The 22196-nt window shown below is 47.1% G+C and overlaps 1 protein-coding gene across 2 annotated transcripts in view; it reads left to right on the forward strand.

The window, feature by feature from the left end:
* Positions 1-16453, forward strand: part of nrip1b (nuclear receptor interacting protein 1b) — a 36610-nt gene extending 20157 nt beyond the window's left edge. For both annotated transcript variants that reach the window (XM_071898385.2, XM_071898386.2), the window contains one exon: positions 10129-16453. In XM_071898385.2, the coding sequence (XP_071754486.2) occupies positions 10586-14206 (3621 nt within the window). In that variant the 5' untranslated portion in view covers positions 10129-10585 and the 3' untranslated portion in view covers positions 14207-16453. The remainder of the gene's footprint in view (positions 1-10128) is intronic.
* The last annotated feature ends 5743 nt before the right edge of the window (positions 16454-22196 follow it).

Consider the following 22196-nt stretch of genomic DNA (forward strand, 5'->3'; position numbering starts at 1 on the left):
CTAATTGGGCATTCTCCCCTCGTCGGAGCGCCTGCCTCTCCTCTCTCTCCTCTCTCTCCTCCAGCCTGGGCCGGGGCTGCTGACGAATGGCAGCGGATTACAGATGAGGACACGGTGACCCGCCTGACCTTGCTGCACAGCCGCGGGGGAGGGGGAGGGAGAGGGGGGAGGGAGACAGAGCGCTAGGGGTGGGGCGGGGTGGGGTGCTAGGACTGCAGAGGGGTGGGGAGGGGGACGGAGGCGGGGTGCGGGCGGGCGGGCGGGCGGGCCAAGCGGCGTCAGGTCAGCGGAGGATGAGGTCGTGCGAAGGTGGGCGAGAGATGGAAGGGGTGGAGGAGGGTGGAGGTGGGAGGGGGGGCGACTTTTGCCAGGTGGCCAGCCGGACGGGCGGGCGGACAGGCGGGTGAGCGGGCAAACGACAAGAGTGTCACATGACAGCGCGCCCCCCCGTGTCACTATGTCAAGGGCATGAGCCCCCGCTGGCAACCGCCACTGCGGCATTTCCCCCCCCCCTACTTTAATTTATATATTTATTTCCTCACTTCCCCTTTCTCTCCTCTGCTCCTTTTCTTTTTTTTTTTTTTTTGACTTTTTTTTTTTTTTTTATGTGTTTGTGTCTATCAGACTTGCGGCTCCTATATGGCTGCTGGCTCGCCTCCACGCCCCCCCTGGGCAGCGATGTGGTCGGTCAAAGGGAGGTGGCAGATCCTCGAGTGTGGTGAATTTTAATTTCTGCCGCGCGCCGTAGATATTTCTATGCCCCTCCCCTGCCCTGCGCCCACCCACCCCCCCGCCGCCCCCTCCCACCCCCTCCCACCCCCCCTGCTGTGCGTGTGAGACTGCCAAGGTGAGGTTGTGTCCTCTTGTTAAGAGCGATTAATGGCACTCGTTATGTACATAATGAAATATCCCTGCTGATGCATAGGGTGGCGTTCTCTCTCACACTCACTTTCTCTCTCTCTCTCTCTCTCTCTCTCTCTCACACACTCTCCTATCTCTGCTCCATGCCTGCCTGTATATGCGTGTGTGTGTGTGTGTGTGTGTGCAGTGTAACATTGAGGACGCTCTGTTACAGCCTCCAGGCAACTCCGGTATGTGTTTGATATGGTGTAGAGACCCCCCCTTGTAAGCCATCTCTCCAAATGAAAAACGAACGGGAATTAAGGCCCTGTCAATTCACAGTCGAGTTTGTTCCTCTTTTTCGCTTTAGATGCGCACAACACCGCAGCTCCCTGCGTGACATGTGTTCTGAGAGATAGAGATGGGTGGCTCACCACCGAGTCCCATTTTGACTGGCGGAGTAAATTTAGATCTAATCTTCTTGTGTGTGTGTGTTCTTTTATAGCCCAAGAATGTTCACCTCACATCAGCTTTTAAGTTGACCTTGTTGTGTTGTTTGCTCTTCTGCGGCTTGTGTGTGCCCGCGTGTGTGTGTGTGTGTTTCTGGGGCAAGACGCTGCCGGCTTCCCTATAGGTTTTTATTTTGACCTCGTGTGTGTTTGCTTGTGTGTATGTGTGTGCTACCGCTATTCAGTGCCTGAGTCAAGCTGTGCAAGCTCTTTTAATCCCACGCCCCGGTGCACGTAGGCTTGATTAGTGGCAGCAGTTATCTGTGCAGAAGACAGCCCGCCCTCCTTTAGCGTTTGGTCAGGTCTGGGGCACAGGGGGGGTGTCAAGTCATGAGAAAGGTGAATGAGGAAGGAGAAAGGCAGAGAGAGGGAGAGGGGGGAGGGGGGGGGGGGGGTGGAGGCAGAGGGAGGGGGAGGGATGGCGAGAACGAGGGAAGCGGGGAGGGCGGAAGCCTGATTAGTATTCCAAAGGAGCGCTCCTGCCAGTAGAGCAAATTGATTACTGCACTTTACCTGTATCAGCCTCCACAGCTAAGGATGACAAGGTACGGGAGCGTGATGTGTGTCTGCGTTCGCCTCCCAATCCCCGACCAGAGCGGAATGGGTGTGTTAGCGTTTGGCTTAGTGTAGCGTTTTTTTTTTTTTTGAGGGGGGGCGGTTACTTAATTCTGCTGGGCTCTATTTACTATGTTTTCCGCTAGATAGTTTTCTTTCTCCCCTCGATCTCCTTCATTACAGCAAAATAATAGGGACTGCTGGTTGCAGTTCGGCGTTGGCCTTGTCTCTCTCTCTCTCTCTCTCTCTCTCTTTCTCTTTCTCTCTTTCTCTCTCTCTCCGTCTGATTTAATGGTCAATGGCTAACTGAGGGAAGACAGACTCATTTCCTGCAAGCCTTGGCCCGGCGGTTGTCTGCATCAGGGATGACAATTAGCATGTTACTATTAGTTACACTGGAAGCAACCTGGTCAATTCCAAGGCACTTTAAAAGCCATGCAGAATCCAATTAGAATGTTATTTTTGTCTGCCTATGATTTCCATCAACACACTGTTCATTTAACTACAATACCTTACTCTTCCAATGTTTCTGTACAGGCCCAATTATCTATTTTACCAACCCCCTACTTCCTCAGTCAGTATATGTATGTATATCTCTGCAGAATGCCTAACTAACAGAAATGGCTTGAGATAATTGAAAATAAATTCTTATAATGTTAGGCTCAATTCAGCACCCCTGGGCCTTTGTCATTGGATTGAGAGTAAGGTAAGAATCCTCTTCTGTCAATAGGAATACATTTCTTAAGATTCATGACTCAAAGTTAGCCCCTAACTTGGCAACACTTCAGTAACCAATGGCAGGGTCTGCTTGTCTTAGCAAACAGCATCAGTGGAGTAAACCTAATTCGTTTTTTGTAAAATTCCAGTTATACATATCCACCAAAAATATCCTCTAATATCCTCCATTCACTGGCAGCACATGACTATGCAAAGTTGAATAAGTACCATCTTATCCAATCCACCTGTTGAAAAGGATCCAATCTAAATGCTAAAGCATTATTATTTCAACTTATTAGTGAGTAAGGAGTCTTATTAGCTGGTTACCAACAGTGTTACGAATGCATAGGCAAGGCCTGCTAACTCCAGTTATGTAGGCCTGTGTACTGCATAGAGATAAATAATATAGTAATTCCCATAAACATTACCACTGCTGTATGCGTCGTTGCCTAATAGTATCTTAGGCTATTATTACTGTTTTTTGATATAGAGTGCCTGTGAATGGCCTATATATAAACATATGAGTATTCAACTAGTAGGTCATTTTAGATTAATACATTTCATTTGTTTTCTAATCCAAATACTCTACCCACTAAAATGTGACTAATTTTAGACCTATATAGGGGGGTTAGTAATTAAAAACAATGGGAAAATCTTGATATATTACTCTTTTCCAAACTTCTATAATGAGTTCCTGACCAGGGCGGCTTGTCCAGAAACACTGAGCAGACAAAGGGGAGCCCTCCTCACATCTTTTCTCCTTTAGTGCTGGAGTCACCCTGCTGTAGTTAGCAAGCGGAGCAGACTGTAGGTGTTTTAGCCAATAAGGCTTAGAGGTGAGGAGAAGGCTTACAGGTGAGGAAGAGGCCAGGCTGAATAAGTGTGTTTTGTCCCGGTCTCCATGTGATACGGGTTTACCTCCGGTTCAAGTGGAGATCAAGGTGATCCCGGCTTGCATCAAGAAATAAAAGTACTTTTCAACACTTAAAGAGGCTGCCGGCGGAGCATTTCAGGGTATTTTTTTTTTCCTGCAACACAATAAACACAATGTAATTTAGAGAAGTCTGCTTTGTACTCATTTGTATATTTGTCAATGTTGTAAACTGATTCTATATACGCTTTTTATGTGTATATTTTATATCCAACTCCCAAGCCTGTGTTTCCCAAGCGTGTTAGAAGGCACCAAGCATCCCCCAGTTGACATTGCGTGAAGGATTGTATGCTTGCAATGGGATCTAAGATTGACTTGTGCTTTGACTCAATTAATGGCTTCCACGCACAATGCTTACACACATTGCATGTCTACAAAAAGTATGTCAGAATCACTTTAATCCTGAAGTGCAATAAATGGCATTTGTCTTGGTGACAGTGGAGAGAATTAACGCCAACTTGAGTTTCACAGTAAATTCAGACAGCACGGGGTATAAGGACAACAGTACCTCTCATTGGTAGTATTAAGTTTTGTTTTAAGAGGACCATGGAAAAATCACTCTCAAACATCCCAGCAAAAGTCATTGTTTGGATTTTGTCCCACTTTTATCCTCCAATTTTTGCATAGAATTGCCCATTATCTCGCCTATTGTTTTGCAGTGTTAAAGTCTCTTTCTGTCTTTCTTTCAAGTCTCGCCACAGTCTCTTACTTAACCCCACTAGAGCATCTGAGGAAGGTGTTTACCTACGACACTTCAATTTAAAAATGCTGTTTGAAATTTGGGTTTTTGATCATGCAGCACAACTATTTGCCCACAGGGCACTGATGGCAAGTATTCTAATATAATCCCCGGTGTAATTGACCAGGGTTATCCAAGCTTAATAAGTGGCTACATTTTGTTTTGTCCAATGTTTTGCTTGAAAAGGAATCATATGAGGCTTGTGATATTAACTTAAATGGCAGGGATTGCTTGTCTAAAGCTTATTTGACTCACTCTTCTGTGTTATCTACCAAGTTGTGTTAACAAGTGGGTGCAATGTGCCGCAAGGTCCATAAGGGTGATGGGACAGTAAGCATAGTGTCTCGTTAAACCCTTGTATTCTTGGGAAAATATGGCTAACAACAACTATTTTTGAGCTTTGTTTACCTGGAAGTAGTGCCAGGTCTTCGTCATATACCTTATAAATGCAAGTATACTTGTGTATTAACATGGATGCCAATTCAGTTTACTGGTTGTATGTAAATGTTTGTGCCACATGATCACCAGATTACAAACCTTGTAAATTTAAGTGTGCTTGGGTATTAACCTGGATGCTAATTTAGATTCTGAGAATATCCCAAATAGAGTGAAGCTGTTTTTGTCAGTAGCGCCAGCTATTGCACTGTAAGTGCTGGGTCGGGCATCAGGGCCAGGTGTAGGACTAATCTTATTGAAGTGTCCTGTTCATTGGCATATACTCAGCTCGGCCCTGCCAACTGGATTGGTGCTGCTTGAGATTTTCTCCCAAAAGGTTACGCATAATCGTTTTATACTTTAGTGGGTTAAATGTACCTAATTGATTTACAAGATTCCTTTAATTGTGTAACTTTGAATGGGGCTGTATGTGTAGTTGTGCAGAGGCAAAAACAAGTCAAAAATGTGTTTCGGTCTTTCGGATGATTCTAATGGAATGACCCTTCACAACCTATTGTACCCTCTAATACCATTCTCCAACCTCACTCAGAGCAAGCATTAGGATGATTTAAAAACTGGAAAGTAGGTCAATGGGAGCATTACGAAAGGCAAAATGGTAGCAGAGAGATGTCCTCTTCTCTTTTCTGTCACTTAGACCTCTGTCACAGGCCATCTTACTCCAAACCGTCCCAAATTACTCACAGGAAAAATCAGGAGCACTCTTTTAACCCGATAAAGGCAGACATCTTGCTGACTCACGGCGATGGCCTTCTTAGGATTGATGCCAGGGATATTATGGAAATGATTCATTAAAGGCCAAGGTTTTTTAGCTGGTTTTATCTAGCATTCAGGGCAGCCTGACAGTGGGACATTTGATCTCAATTGCAAAGTGGCCCATTTCCCTCAGACATCACCACCGCAGTCTGCCTCAAAAGCCTAGCTCTGCCTTTTGGCGTGCTGGCCATGGGGCAATCAGCTGTTCCTGTTTCCAGCGCCAGTGTTTACAAATGGAAAATGTGTGTTGTTTCGGGGGGAAATGAGTACCATTTTGGATAGACGATGTGAGCTGAAGATTACCTCGGAGCCCAATAGAAACGAATCAGGTATAGATTGATGGCGGCCACGGCTCATTAAGAAGGAATGTGTGTGTGTTTTTAATTGATGCACTAATTCTCGGCCACTCAGGAAATAGCCCTTGGGTGGGTCTTCCAAATGGCACACAAATATTTACTATGGACACAAACATTTTTGTAAGCACGTCCGCGCCACCCTGGGCAAGGTAAGGGGGGAAAACGGTGTTGTCCAGGTCTGTGATACAGTACAGTGATATCATCCAGGGCCATTTAGGTTTGGCTGGGTCCCCCGCCAGTCAGCTGGGCTCTGAATCGCTTAGATGACTCATCAGCGTGCATAAATTCCTCTTTGCTCTTTCTCCACCCCGAGAACTCTTTGTACTGATGAGTGCAGATGAAGTTAAACGGCCCTCACGCGCCTCTCATCCAAGGCCAGATGCAGGCCAAGAACCGTAGCTCTCCGGTCCCATTTTGTCCGAGTCTGAAATGTTAGCATTCACTCATCACACAATGTTCCTCACATTCATGTGCTCTGAGGAGGACGGTTTTCCCCCTGGATTGCCTGTGCTACTTAGCACAAGAGGTCTGACTTTTCAGCATGCGTGTATCACATTTCCTTTATGTGGGGTATGTCCACGGGTTTCTGTGTGCGCACATGGGGGCGTGTGTGCTATGCATGACTTGTTTGGTCAATGCATCCTTAGAAGTGGGTCAGAGTGCCCTAGTTCTCATTGTGTGGGTGTGCGTGTGTCTGTGTATTGCATTTCAGTGTTATTTTGTCCTGATTGACTTATCTGCGAAAACATTTTCTTGTTTCTAGTCTCCTGCTGCTCGGTAGCATGTTATTCTCTTGTTTACCTCTCTCAAGGTGAGGGAGAGCTTTTAATTCGACTTTCCTCTGGTGCACTCGTTCACTTGTGGTGGGCCCGGAACAACTACATTTGGTCAGGTAGCTTATGTTTTGTCTTATTTAATCATGTCAGGGCCATATTGAATTTACAAATAGCGGTCACACCGTATGTGTAAGTGAGCTACCCCGTTGAGTATGTGCAGCAGGGCTGGGCTGCAGATTACATGATATAATAGTGTTTAGGCATCGCCTCTCCTTTTAAATTCCTTTAACCTTGACTCCCCTTTAATGCAGGGAGAACACATCTGCCAGGCTGGTGTCAGACATTAGTAATACACACCGCTCGGGCAGCATTGTCACTTTTTATTAACGCCCAGAGCTTTGCATGGACACCAGCTGTTGCATCAAGTGGAAAAGCCTTGGCGGCATGAATGACCTTGACTTTAACTGCCGCTCCTGTGGCTCTTCCCCTTTTTAATTCTTTTGTTTGGTCTCATACATTTTAAATGGCTTAAATGGATTACCATTCCTGACAATGAAGGTCATTTAGGAACTCTCAATTTTTTGTAAAAAGAGGGGGTGAGGTTGTGCGTGCTTGTTTGTTTGTTTGTGTGGGTGGGTAGTGGTGGTGGGGGGGGGGTGTATTTACAGGGGAATGAAGGTCAGACTTTGAGATCTAATCCGTGACATCTGCATCGGGACGTTTTCGTGTCAGTTTTCTGGTAATTCCACATAGGAAGTGGCTGAGAGTGCAGTGACCTTTCCTGTTCCTGGTGTCTCTTAAGTACGAGCGGAGGGAGAGCGGGAGAGAAATAGACGAAGAGAAGACCAGCCGGGGGATGATGAAGCTCTCACCCCTCCCCATCACTTGCCCTCCCCTCTCACACGTACGTGGCCGACTGTAGTGGTAAAAATCACTTTAGAATGGTGCCTGCTCTGTCATTGGCTGACATTGTCAAAGATAATGGATAATCACCACAGAAACCGTAGAGCAGCTCATTGGTGCTCCGGTGTCCCACGGTGGGGGAGGGGGTGGAGGTCAGGCTTTTGGGGTGCCACCACCAATGAGATGACATGTTAACAGATGTGTAAGGTCATTTTCAATGTATACACCAGGGGAGATAATGTAATAGTAATACACACATCACACATCCTGAAAGGGGAAGCGAGGGGGGCCGTATGCTTTAGGGGCTCACTATAGAGGACAGCTTTCCCTATATTAAGGTCATTTATTTGTTCAGAGAGCACTGTCGCTGTAGAGAACATATTTTCTCTTGCCCTTGTTGTTGCGGGGCTTTCTGACATCAGCTCTGTCATTACATGTGTCTTTCAAGAGCTTGAAGGTCCCCACTCCTTTGTAAAGGCTGACTTGTACTTTAAGTGATATAGTGGATGTGGTAGCTCTGTTATATAAACGTATTCATTGCAGTGTTACAGTGGCCCTGTGCTGCCTTGTCTGCTTTGTGTATTGAAGTTTCTTTGGGCAAAAGCATAGACAAGGTCAACTGTAATTTGTAAGGTTCACTGCCAACAGTAAAGAGATTAACAGAATTTCCCACGTTGAAACAGTGTCAGTGTCTCTTCTCCATTTAATTTTTTTCCTCTGACTCACTGACTGGGCTGCATCAAGGCATATTAGTTACTCTTCCAAACTAAGTTGAAGGTAAACATGTGTACGTGTTTATTATGCTGATCAAACGCGGTGTTACAGGGCGTTCTATTATAATTGCGTTAAGCTCACTGGCGGGAAAATAGCCCTAATCCTGGCATCTAAGATTAGCAGGACAGCAGACGTCAGATGGCCCAGTATGACCAGGTTGGCTTTTGTTGTTGTCAGATTTAGGTCAACAGCTTAAAGCTGGCCTTGAACTGTAATTGACGCTGATGGGCCAATCTCAGTTAAGTTATTCTTTATGCATTGGCAAACGTTGTGACGTTGTCTCATCAACCTGTGGACCAGTGGTCTGAAGAATACTTAAAATGGCCGAAACGATTGGGTACTCAGACTTCATTGCACACTGATCAACTTAAATCCAGCCTCTAATCCTTGCTCATTTTCAAGGTGGCATTAAAAGTGCCACCTTGTTGCCCTTACTGTCATGCCAACCTGTGGACTTTGGCCACAGGGATGGATTTCAGCCTGATTAGAGGCCCGCTGCCTTGTTGTTTTTGGCCCTCGTCGCTGCTCTCTGTGAAGTATTTAGGCTAGTGGCTGCGTGGGTTGCCATGGCCTTTCGTCATAATCAAGGGCTGCTGTCCCGTTGTGTGACCTGCTATGTTGGTCCACTCAGCGGACACCAAAGGTGAGGACGGCGTCGGGAAAGGACACGGACAGCAGCTGAGGCGAGGTGGAAACTCTGTATTAATTAACCTTTATGGGATGCGGCCAGGACTGTCGGAGGTGTCCTGTATCCACGGAAACCACGCTGACAGGGTTCAGAGCAGAGGTCTCCCAGGGCAGTGCCGCTGACACTGTCATGGCAACTGGCACAGAGCTCACCCCAGTGTCACCGGCTCTGCCCTCCTGACAGTGGTGTGGTGTGACAGGTGCACCTGATCCTTAAGCCACCCCCATCCCTCCAACACACACACACTTACACACAAAAACATTTGATAGTCCGGTACGGCTTGTCTGTTAGCTAGATCCTTGCTGTGATCCTCCACTGCCTTTGTACTGTACCTGTAAACAAGACTCACATCACATCAAGTCAGTTCAGTTGTTTTGCTCCTGTCTTCTGATTTCAAAGCCGCTCAGGCTCAGATCAAGTAGGCCTGGTGAGGGATTCAGCTGGACAGGTGTTGATAAAGATAATTCAGTGGTGAGATAGAGTAGCCACAACAAGCAGGACAGTTTTCACTAAGTCTGTGCATGTGTATATGTGTGTCTTCATGCACTTATTCATGCCTGTGTCCAGGCACGCATGCTTTAATGCATATTTGCGTGCGTGTGGGTGGGTGGGTGGGTAGGTGGCTGCTGCTGTGTGCAGAGCCAGGGTTGTGTCGTGTGAGATGCTGCTCAAGTGCATAAGGAGCGGGAGGTGTGGGGAGGGGGGGGGGGGGGGGATAATCCACTGAAATGACAAGCTGCATAAGAAATTATTCACAGCTCTCACAAGGCCCTTCACTTTTGAAAGACATCGCTGCGAGGGGCTTACAGCTCAAGACCTGAATGTTTTCAAGGTAGTGGGCTTGAATTTTCAATTTGGATCCAATCAGGCCTAATCTACATTTGTCGTCTGTTCGGGTGGCTGTGAGGGGAGAGTGTGGGGAGGGAGAAGGAGAGGGAGCCGTGTGCAGTCAATCTGAAATGTTGCTAAGTAACAGAGATGGCGGACAAGGTATATAGTGCTGTGCAAATCCCTGCTTCTTACACAGTTTCTCCTCTTTCTCTCTCTCTCTCCCCCCCCCCCCTCCCCTCTCTCTCTCTCTCTCTCTCTCTCTCTCTCTCTCTCTCTCTCTCTCCTCTCTCGCTCCCATAGGTCCCCCATGTGAGATCTGGAAAGCTGAAAGGCGCCACTGAGAGAACCACAGCCAGGCATAAGGACAGACATCCTAAACATCCACAGCCACGGAATGTGTCAACATCTCTGTGGTGAAATCCCGCTGACTCCTCGCTCGCTGCTCACATAAGCCTGGAGCCGGGCCTTCTGGGACCATCCGGTGTTCAAAGGCGTACAAGAATGCCAGGGAGGCCCACCTGCCCCGGAATGGCTCTAACCATGGCCGCCGTTTCACCGCTCTGCTGACTGGACCCACTACAGAGAGGGATCGCATCTAGCCGGTGCATCCTTCAGCCCCCTACAGACTCACTCTGTGCAACTGCTTGCCTTCTTTTTGGTATTTTGGAAGTACATGCCACTGTCAACCAGATGACCCAGTGGACATTTATTTCCCAGTACCAGTGCTGAACCATACGAGGGGATCCTAGTATTGAACATGACTCATGGGGAGGAGCCTGGCCCTGAGACACACAAGGATTCAGCTGTTCTAACTTATCTGGAAGGTTTACTGATGCATCCAGTGGTGGCCGGGCCTGGGGCCACGGCAAGCAGGAGGTCCGAGGCTGCCCACAGCAACCAAGAGCAGGCCGACAAGGCGGGCGGGCCCTTCCAGCTGCCCAACCATGGCCCTACAGCCCCCAAGGCTGGAGCCAATGGGCCCTCACTGGGTGCCTCGCAGCACCTGAAGAAGGCCCGCCTGCTGCGCTCCGGGGCCTGGAGTGAGCCGGGGAACCAGCGGATGAGTTCACCCCCAGTGGAGCTGAACGGCCAAGGGGGAGGCCTGCAGAATGGAGCCATAGAGGGCTCTCCTCACGCTGGGGAGAGCACCCTACTCGCCTCCCTGCTCCAGTCCTTCAGCTCAAGGCTGCAGAGTGTGGCTATGTCCCAGCAGTCCAACAAGCCCCCAAGCGAGTGTTCCCCTCCAACCAAGGCCCCACCTGCAGACAAAGAGCCACTCCCTGTATACGGGACAGCCTCCAGCCGTTTGAAGGGCCTGATGAGGAAGAGCAAACTGCAGAATCACAGCAACACGCCTTACAGCCGCCGGGGACACAGCCAGGACAGACCTCCAGAATCACCTCGCTCAGCACACAGCGCCACGCCTCCTTCCGCCCCTGCGGCCACTGATTCAGTGTCCTGTGCAGAGCGTCTGAAGGCGGTGGCCAACATGGTGAAAATCCGCTCTAGCCCAGCACCTTCGCCCAAGCCCAGCGTGGCCTGCAGTCAGCTGGCCTTGCTGCTGTCCAGTGAAGCCCACCTCCAGCAGTACTCCCGGGAGCACGCGCTCAAAGCCCAGCTCTCCGGACGCTCCGCCAGCGAGCGACTGGCCGCCATGGCAACCCAGCAGCAGGGCCAGGACAAAAGGCCACCCAGTGTGGGAGAGGCTCTGCCTGGAGCTCCAGACACACTAAGCTCCTTAACCACCCAAAATGGGATGACGACTACAACCACAGTAACAACAACACTCCCCCGAATGGCTCTGTCCAGCCCGCGGAGTCCCTCCCTGCTGCGCGGCCACAGCCAGAGCTCTCCTCCCCCTCCCCCACATACTCCAAGCCACACCCAGAGCCAGCCGCCTAGGGAGAAGCGAGGCTTTGACTCGCGTCCGACACGCCCTCCCCAGACCTGCAGTAGCTTGCTCCTGCTGCTGCTCAATAACCACAACAACCAGAAGCAGCTGACCAAGAACGGGCACCTGGAGGACAGCTGTGGCATCCTGCCGCCGAGCGGCTCCTCTTCGGTCACTTCGGACAGCGAGTGCTCCACCCAGGAGAGGAGCCTGGCTAAGGACAGCAGTGATGCAGAGAGTTCCTACTCAAGCTGCTCTCCCATTGACCTGTCCATGAGGAGCCGGGCCAATGCCCAAGACACTGGGCCCAAAACCACCACCTCCTCTTCCTACTCCTCCTCTTCCTCCTCCTTCTCTTCCTCCACCACAGTGTTTTCCTCTACCCCGGCTGCTTTCTCCCCTCCCTCTTCTGTTCAACCCTCTACCACAACCTTTTCCCCCTCCTCTACTGCTGTCTCCTCTGTCTCCACCGCTTTTTCCTCCTCTTCCTCCTCCTCTTTCTCTACCTCCTCCTTGGACAAACTGACAGAGTCATTGATAAACAAGTGGAAACCAGAGCCGTCCGGGTCAAAGGTCTCCAAGGGTAAGGAGCTTGAAATGAGCCCAGACTTAAAATCCCATCCTAAGGTCACACTCATGCAGCTCCTTCTTGAGCGCAGAAATAACGAGAAGGTAAACAAAAGTGTAGGTAATCCAGATTTGCCACTTGACATAAGCATGGCCACCATGTCTCGGGGCCAACCGAAGGGACTGGTGCCCTGGGATGAGACCAGGACAAAGAGCCCCATGGACAGGCCCACACCCCCAGCCCAGCCCCTCTACTCTCACAATCGAGACCCCAGCAGTGCGCTGTCCCCCTACTCCTACCCTTCCCCCCATGTCCAGTCCAGCCCGCTGGATTTGTGTAAGTCTAAAGCCTTCCCTGCTGAGAAGGCTTCTGAGCCTGCCTTCAGTGCCAGTAAACTGTTACAGAACCTGGCCCAGTGTGGCACGGCTTCGCCCTCCCCGCCCATTCCCCCCAGCAAAGGGATGGGCCAGGAGCTGGAAGCGGGCAGGCCCTTGGCCCTGTTGGAGAGGCTCAATGCACCCATCCACAGGACCAGCACCACTCCACTCTCCGACGGGCCCTCGGGCAGTGGCACGCCGTTCAGCCGGAAGGGAGCCTCACCCCCTTCCTCCCAGATCGAGAACCTTCTGGAGAGGCGCACGGTGCTGCAACTCTTGCTAGGAACGGGCTCGACCACTGCTACGGTCAACCGCAAAGACAGGCCCGCTGGGAGTGGTAGGAGGAGTGTGGAGGCGGCAGGGGGGTGCTTTGAGAAGAGCCCCGGCCCCTCCGTAATTTGTGACAGCTCCAATGGGCCCTCTTTGGACGTAAAGGTCAAAACGGAGCTTGTGGAGGAGGTGGGGCCGTCCTCGGCCGCATCTGACGATTTGAGTGGCAGAAAGAGACGGAGTGGCTACGACAAGAGCAGCCCCCTCTCAGAACCCCAGCAGGATTTTAAAACAGAACCACGGCCTGCAGAGGTCATAGCAAAATATGGCCTCCTCAGCCAGCTGCTAAAACAACAGACTGCTACCTACTACACCAGCGCTGCTGTGCAGGCTGAGTCACAGCCCAGACAGGTTAAAGAGGAACAGAGGGAGTACCCGAGCCCCAGCCCCAAGAAGAGACGCCTCTGCTCTGATCGAACTGACAGCCTGAATAATGTCAGCTCTCCAAGGGCAGTGGACAGTGGAGACGGCAACAGCCTTGCCTCATCTGCTCTTCAGGAACAGCCTGACCAGCAGAGGAGTCCCAAGGAGGAGGAGGCTCCACCCAGGAGCCCCCCAAGTGAATCGCTCACCAGAGAGAGTCGGGGCTTCAACGTGCTCAAACAGCTGCTGCTCTCCGACAACTGTCTGAAGGAGCTGTCCCAGCAGCCCCGGGGGGCACCCAGCCCCTCTGTCCTGCAGGCCAACGGCAAGGCCAACGGCAGCATTCTCGGTCAGCCGGCCCACAATCACAGCTTCCTCCACATGCCCTGGCACCCCCACAGCTCCCTCAGCTCAGGGCTCCCCAGTAATCTCAGACCCCTGCCCACCCCTCCGGCAGGCGAAGGCCCCCTCCGCGCCCCCTGGGGCCGCCACTCAGCCCCGTGGCCGGTCACTCAAAAACGGGACCCCCCGACTCTGGTCAAACAGGAGCCAGAGAGCCCGGTGCGATGGACTGGTCAGGAGGAGGATGAGGGCTGTGACTCCAACCCGGACTCTCCGCGGCTGACGCGCTCCAACCCCATCCTGTATTACATGTTGCAGAAGGGCAGCGCTCAGCTGAGGAAGGAGATGAGGGATCAGGCGGAGGGGACCCAGCCTATGGTCCGAGTTAAGGAGGAGCCAATCAGTGACGTGCATGCCTATGAACACAGACTGAGCTCCACTCCGCAATCGCCGACCCACGACAAGCACAGCCACGAGAGCCAGGGGCTGAGCCAATCATCTGAGTAGAAGTTTTATCAACAACAAAAAAGACAAAGGGGGAAAAGATTACAATGACTCTCTTTTTTTTCTTTTTTTACTGACTTGCCAAATTGGTTTGAAGTTTGATGAGACAAAATAACATTGAGAATGCAAAAATGAAGATTTTTTTAGTGGAATGGAGCAAGTTCAAATTCAAAGGCATATTTTCATTGCTTTCTCAATTTTAAACGGTGAGGTTATGGAATGGTACAAAATAGCTCTATCTTTGCAGAATGTCTGATTGGTTAAACCAAAATTAAGTAACTGTCAAATTTAACTTTGCCCATTACTGATAATCATGCAGTATGTATTTCACTCTCTCAACTGCAAAGTCCTCCTTTAGAATTTGGTCTTGTTTACTCTTATAATTTGTATCTGAATTGTACACATATCACCATTCTGTGTCCTCTTTGTTGCCTGCCATAAAACATTTACAAAGAACATTTCAAGCAGCATTTATTATTGATGACTCCAAAAATGTTAGCTCTCAGTTCAGTGGGCATTTATTTATTTTCTCCATCAGAACATTTTGAGATGGACAGAGTCCCATCAATTTTAGATCAGATTCCAAATAAAGTCATTCTAGGGCAGGCACAGCAGTCTATTACAAAAATGTACAAGATAGAGACATTCAAAGGAGGACCTTGAAAACAATATTCACACTGCAGTAGCTTCAGAGGGGATCCTACAGTGATGAATGCTCTCTCTCGCATTTCCTCAAGAATCATGGTGTGGCATAATTACCAGTGGGATGACAATACATCAACAGAGGTTTGAATGGTCACAATTCATTGTATTTTGCTTTTATCTGAATTGAACTTGTTAGGCTAAAATTCGACAGTGCAAATTCGGGGGTAACGTCTTTGCAGATTGTGCAGTTTTGAGCAGATGGGTCAACAAGGCATCTGTGGTGCATACAGTTCAGCAACTGTGTGTAAACAGGTTTCTAGAGCAACAGTTAAAAGACTGCAGTGTCTGAGGAACTGTTATCTTTCCATCCTGGGTAAGGCAGCAGCATTTACTTTGAGCGCGAAGCACATGGCATGTCTCTTTTCAATTCATGTACAGTTGTACCCGGAGTTTGCACTTTCGAATTTGAGTCCTCGGTGTCCTTTTAAGAATAAGTTAATGGCATGTAATGAAAAATGTCAGTATTGTTATCTGTTGAGAAATTTGACAGTTTGTGAAGTTTTTTTATTATTATTTCTTGACTCTTGTGCTTTATGGACACCTTTTATTTTCGTGACGGTCTCTTAACTCATAAAATGTCAAAAGAATTGCATGAAAATACAGAGAAAACCACAGGTACATTTTTTTTTCCGAAGCAGCTGGATATGTGTACCTGCCCCCCAATAATCACCAAGACATGTTGGTGTCTTGAGGGATATCTGGTATCTAGCTCCTTATTTTGATTGTACTGTATTCTTTTCAGTATCAGTTTTAGTTTCACACACTGCGTTATCCATTTAGTCTTGTGATCTTTTTAATACATATACCTATGAAGTACGTTTCTTCTATTATTAATACATTTTCACAATGGTTAAATATATTTGTGTAAATAGTACTTTCATTATGAAAGATGACTATTTTGTATTGTTGAAGAAAAAGATATTACCCTAGTTTTTAATGCCCTGATATGTAAATATGAATTATATGCGTACTAGTGTACATACAAAGGCAGAGGATGCTATGCCCATCTTTTTTTGGTTGGTTTGTTCTTTGCATGTGTCTCTATGTGGTAAATGATAATCTATCCTGCGCTGTGTTGTGTAATAATGTCTGACTCTCCTCACTGCTGCCTGTTGCATGCAGACGCATGGGAACTACCTGTGTATCCCTACTGGTGATGGGGGAAAATGTCAAGTCTTAAAATAGGTCTTTTTTTATCACAGAGAGAGGCTCGTTTAGAATATGAACAGTCCCTAAATAACCACAGACTGTTGAGCAAGTTGATAAAAATGTGTGAAAATAAACGTGCATTGAATATTTTTGTGATTTTCATTTCTGTTACTGGTTAACAAAGCTCTGCGAAGGAGCTCGGGGCTATAGTGGAGGATTGACGTACAATCATAGACCTGCATTGTGCATCTGAGAAATACATTTGTAGCAGCAAATATAAAAAAAAAAGATGTTTCATTTTTTCATGTGAAGACCTGAAACATTATTTCATTTTTTATGTTTTCATTTTTGGTGTTCATTTGCACTGATATCTCAAAAATAAAGTACTAAAATGCATGACCTAGTATGAATGTGTTTCTTTTTTTGTACTTTGCCATTCATGAGTTTTTTTTTTCTATTGACAACTTGATGCATAAATCTGGGATGTGTCTGAGTATATTAATCGATAATATATTCTTGAATGTTAGCATTGGCTGATTGAAATTCATCTCCTAGCTTTCAGATGCCACCACAAAACACATAGGCCTACGTCTTGGTTTTATGCTTCCAAACAATACAAATGGAAACAGTTGTATATCATATTTTATATCAGTTTTAGAGTAGAAATGGACTTTAAACAAAACCAGTAGTGGGGTAACAGACATCACATATCAGATTGGGACCTCAAAAAGCCTTGAGGACATAAAAAGCCAAAAGCACATTGAGCAATCAAAGACTATGGTCGTTATTATAGAAGGGCCAGAGGATGTCCTGTATTTCCCCCCCAAAACTTCTGCTTCTGAGTTGGCTGCAGTTCACTACATTGCTGAGTCTTAACAAAGGCAGGAAAGACATTGAGAGGCGGGAGGACACCCGGAGGTCAACAGATGTGCCCTGAATGCATGCCCAAGGATGGAACATGCATCTCTTATTTAGACCCCAGAATAGATGGCTTCACGCGGGCACTGGAGCACCTGAAGCCTTGTGCTCAGACTACGTGATTATCCATTTTGCCATGATCGGCTCAGCTTGAGAAAAACAGCCTGTAGCGTGAGACTCTCCGAAGGTGAAGAGGAGTTCAAGCTCAACTTCCCTTGCGCTGGGTTTTGAATATGAGGTCCGACCGGCGAACAGACGGCTTTTTGTCTGCAGTGCACTTTTGAAATCCAGCGCAGTTCCTCAGCTCCGACTTCTCTTTTATTTAATCCTCCCTATGACTGGCTGCACTCTCTTTAAACTCTCAGTAACCTTTCCCCTCGGTGAACTTCTCCATTTCAAGATTCTTATCAAGGCTGAACCGCCAGTAACCTCTTGATTTCCTCCCGACTGCCGAGGCGGCGGCGAGCATAAAGAACGGAGTCATAAGTTTAAGCCGAGGTCAAGGTGTAAAACTTGACAATCGGCTGTTTGTCTGTGGCTTGCTCTCTTTGATTTCCTGACCTCAGCGCGAGGCCAAAAGGATGTGAATGCTGCACACACCAGGCCGCCAGTGACTCAAACACAGGCCAAGGACTCTGAAGTCACACAACAGGCATTTCATAGTTATGAGGCCTCCGAAAACTATTTCCTGGCATTATACATGTTTGTTCTCTGACAAAACAACTTCATGACTGTACTTCGTCTAAGAGTTTCCAGTGTGTTATCTACATGGGTACACTTGAACTTAAAAACCACATCCACTATCCTACTGTGTCTTCTGTAGACTTCAGTGTTACTGAGGTACAGACTGTTCTGTGTTTTCTGGTTGGGTGAGGTGCTTTGTTTATTCACATGGAGGCCATACAGAGCTAACACTTGTCATTAGTTGTCATGGTGACTGGTGTGATAAATATGCTCACAGATGTTCCATCACCCCGGCCTCATACAAGTGTTTGAACTTTGAGCACACGGTTTGACCTCAGATGTTAGGCAAACACACACACACACACACACACACAGTGTAATTAGCATTTTATGGGTCATATAACCTTATTTGGAGTGTCATTCCGGCAGTACCTCGTTGATAAAACACCAGACTTTCTTCCACAGTAACACAAGTGAAAACGCGGCTTTTGCTTTGCCTTGAAGTAGTATTACCGCAACACTTGAATGGGTGGAAAGCACAGAGGAGCAGAGCCTCAAGTCAGACAACAACAAAGAGGTTAAAGCAAACACCTGGGGAAACTCCCGCTCGGAGAAAGGAGGTCAAATTGGTTTATTTTCCCAACCTCAGCAGCTCCCCCGACGGGGCCGTAGCTTTTTGAAGATGTACCTCTTTGTGAAGTCTGTTCCTTACCTCCCCCCGGGGTCGTGACCTCTTGAACCCCCCCACCCCCCTTCTTGCCCTGACCTGGCTGATCCTGTTTCCCGGCCCAGGATCAACTGTTGGCCTGCAGCTGTGACCCCCCCCCCCCCCACCTTCCCCCTCCCCCACCCACTATCCACCCCCCCACCCCCTCCTGGGCATTACAATCACAAGGCCATTCTTCAAACGTTTCGCATAAATATGACAACTGGCTGCGGCCCTCTCTTTTAATCACGGCTGATAGCCTTCTGACCCGCTCGGCCTCCTGGTCGGCCCGCATATATGCAGAGCTAATTATTCATAAATGCCTAATAATGTGGATGTGCAGAGCTTTAATGTCTGCAGGAAGGCCAGAGAGACAAGAAGTGAAGTGATTTTTCTTTAAAACTGGGTTCACTGGGTGTAAGGAATAAGACGAAAGTGCAAAGGTTCACATGTTTTCATTATTGATAAGCTCAATGATAGGTATTTTGCGAGGCCTCCATATTGATAGTCAAGTGCATGCATGTAAACAGAGCGAATGAAATATTGATGATGAGCGAGAGTCCCTGCAGTCCACAGTGCAGCCTGTCGGCTTGAGGGATCTTGGCTGACATTGAAAGAACATGGATGACATTTGCCATGTCAGATAAGCACAAGGGTAAATGTTTTACAAACCGGCCGGGGAGAGCAATGTCAATCTGCTGTCTGCGAGCGCCTTCTTCCTCTGGGCATCTTTCTCATGCAGATAGAAGCTTTCTCTTGTACTTCCTCTTCTGACGAAAGCCCTTGTTCATATATTTTTGAGCACTTGATTGTTGAAGATAGAGGCAAAGCCCTGCTGGGTGATGCTTTCTTCGCTGATTAATTTCACTCTTGACCTGATTCTGACCTGAACTGACTCAATTTAGACTGAAAGACAACTAAGTCAACAATCGTTTCACCGATTTCTATCTCTTTGATGTATAAAAAAAAAAAAACTCCCCATCTCCAGGAAATGTATTTGCCTCTAATTTCCTGCATGTCCCATCACAGATGATGACATTGCGGTTGATCTGCTGGGTCATGAACTTTCTAAGTAAACATTTCTCAAAATCCCCGGTAGAATGAGAAAGGGCAGTTCAGTGTCAGCCAGCCAGTCTAGCTAAGACCAGCTTGAGATGTGAACTTTGTGCTGCGGGGGCTAAGGGCCATTTAGGGGGAACACATGCCAAATTTAACTCTGTTGAGTTTGTGTTCTGATGCTCCACCATGTGTGGAGGCGTACAGGACAAATAATGCTGCATCTGGCATTCAGAGGGGTTTTAGTTACATCTAAAAGACAAAAAAAAGATGGTGTGAAGATTGAAGTCATTAAAAGTTTGACACTCAGAAACAGAGGAGGGAAGTCAAACTGTGAGGGAGGAAGGCGGAAGGAAAGGACAGAAATATATCACTTTGCATATGTTTAATCTGTATACAAATTGACCTGGGCAAGGGTTCAGTAAGTTTCAAGTTAACAAGTCACTTGCAATCAGAACTGGTGCGTCGATGAAAAACAGAAGACTAAACAACATAGATAGTACGGTCTCCTCCGCATGCTATCTATGTTGTTTAAAAACATGATGAAACCGCATTTTAAGAGTATCTTGCTTCCTTAATGTGATGTATTTCCTGTTGAAATTGGATATGGGGGCGGGACATAAAGCAGGGAGGGATCATTCAAAAGAGTAAACCAATGGGAGATCAGTTAGGGAGAGAAGAACATTTTTATTTGATGGGAAGGACGGAGGGGAGGGATCATTCAAAAATCTTTGAAAGTTTTATTGGTTGGAATTTTTATTCATGTCTACTGGTACAGTCACCACTAAAGATTTTCCATTTTCCAGGAAGTAAAAGTAATAAGATTTTGATATAAAAATACAAGAAAATATTTTTATATTATTTTTTTTTTTGGCAGAAATTGTCAAATAAGTGTATGGTATGATAGCTTGAATGAACTAAAAAGGCAAAAATTACATTTTGTATTTCAGTGTGACTAAAAAATGTTACTTCCCATCAAATTCTTCAACAGTCTATACTAATATAGCTACATTTATATGGCCAAATTCTGGATTGGGGCATTAACACGGGCTGTAGCGAAGAAAAAAGACCTTTTAAAAAAATCATGATGGTGGAAGTCCACATAACACACATCTTGTCAGGATGCACTTCAACCAGTCGCGACCGGATTTAACTACTTCATTCATTACACTGTCATAAAATCAATGCTCACATTGCACTCTGCACACAAAAAAAGAAAAAATAGTGATGGGGAAGAACAGGATCAGTGTTTGAGGATTGCTTCTAATTAAGTGAACTGTTCACTACTGCTGCTGCCAGCAAAATGCATTGATATGTGCACACTGAATGTAACCTTGGAGCATGAGTTCTGGTATGTTTCTCAGGTATGGTGCGTTCATCTTTTCCGTATCACATAATAACATCTGTGATGGACGTCTATGTCTGTATTTGATATTAAATGTGAGGATCAGCTGCTAGAATCTCTATGTGGCATTGTAATATCCCCCTGCCTGCAAGAGATACTGAGGCTTGTCTTGCTTATATGAAGACCAAAACCTCATATACTGCACCCCTGATGCACTAAGACTCTCCCACCCTTCAGTCTGGAAAAAGATTCAGATGATGAATCAGTTCTTACTGTTTCATGGTTTATGGCAGGTAATATCCTGTTGGGCAAATAGAAGTCCACAATGGTGACAATGATTATTGGGCATCGCTGTGAGAAACAAACAGATTGAATGCCTTGACTTATTGACTGGTCACTTTCTCTGTGGCATCTGTGTGTTTCTAAATAAAATGAAAGTATAGCGATGATGAGTAATGATTCTGGCATCCAAACCCTGATGTAAAGACGTCAGGAATCAGGGAGCTGAATGGGACTGCTCAAAGATTAGGTAAGTTTTCAGAGTCAGTGTGTTGCAATGGTTATATGCCTTTTTTCATAGTGACACTGCAAACACACTTTAGCCATGATGTGCTTGGTCATGCTGCCATGTCCCATTCACAACCAATAATCACTGACTGACTGATCTTAAGCCTGAGAGTAGGTGGTCCAAATTCCATGAAATTTGATCAGCAGTAATTTGAGAAATTATCATGGAGTCTGGCATGCCTGCTTCAAAAATAGATCATCAGTTATATCAAATGTCATAGTGACTGTGCCAACCCATTTGCAGTTACAAGCCATTATGTGATGGGCCACACCCATAAAACACATAATTCACAACCCAACTTCATACAGTGACCGGCACTAATACTCAGCTCTAGAGCAGGTGGATCATATGCGATGACAGTTAGTCAGCCAGATTCAGAGAAATAAACTGAAGTGTTGTTAGTTAATATAAATAGTACTTTATCCAGCTGCAGCCTGTCTCTGAAGCCCCAGAGTAAAACATGGACTCTGAGTAAAACCTCCCAGTTGCGCAAACTGACTGAAGAGGGCAGCACAGCGGAGATGACCATGGCTGCATTTCAACACTTTGTTTCCAAAACATTGTTCTGATATAATGTGTACACAGAGCGCCTGCATGGAGCCAACACCCCCCTCCCTCCCCCCTCTCTTTACTCAGGGGCTAGTTTTAGTGACAGCCTAGGCACCATGCTGGTGTGCTCAAAAACCGAAAAACCTGAGGGGAAAGGACTGTTCCTCAAAAGATTCAATATGGCAGTAAATCCATCCTAGTGGGACTTTGATGTTCCAAGAGGTAAATTTGTGGAACAGTAACAGCTGGATATACAGACCGAGTGTCATGATAATAGCACACATGGTGCAAGAGTTTTTATTTAGAGAGTGTT

Source organism: Centroberyx gerrardi, chromosome 11 (assembly GCF_048128805.1).
Source record: "Centroberyx gerrardi isolate f3 chromosome 11, fCenGer3.hap1.cur.20231027, whole genome shotgun sequence".
Classification (NCBI taxonomy): domain Eukaryota; kingdom Metazoa; phylum Chordata; class Actinopteri; order Beryciformes; family Berycidae; genus Centroberyx; species Centroberyx gerrardi.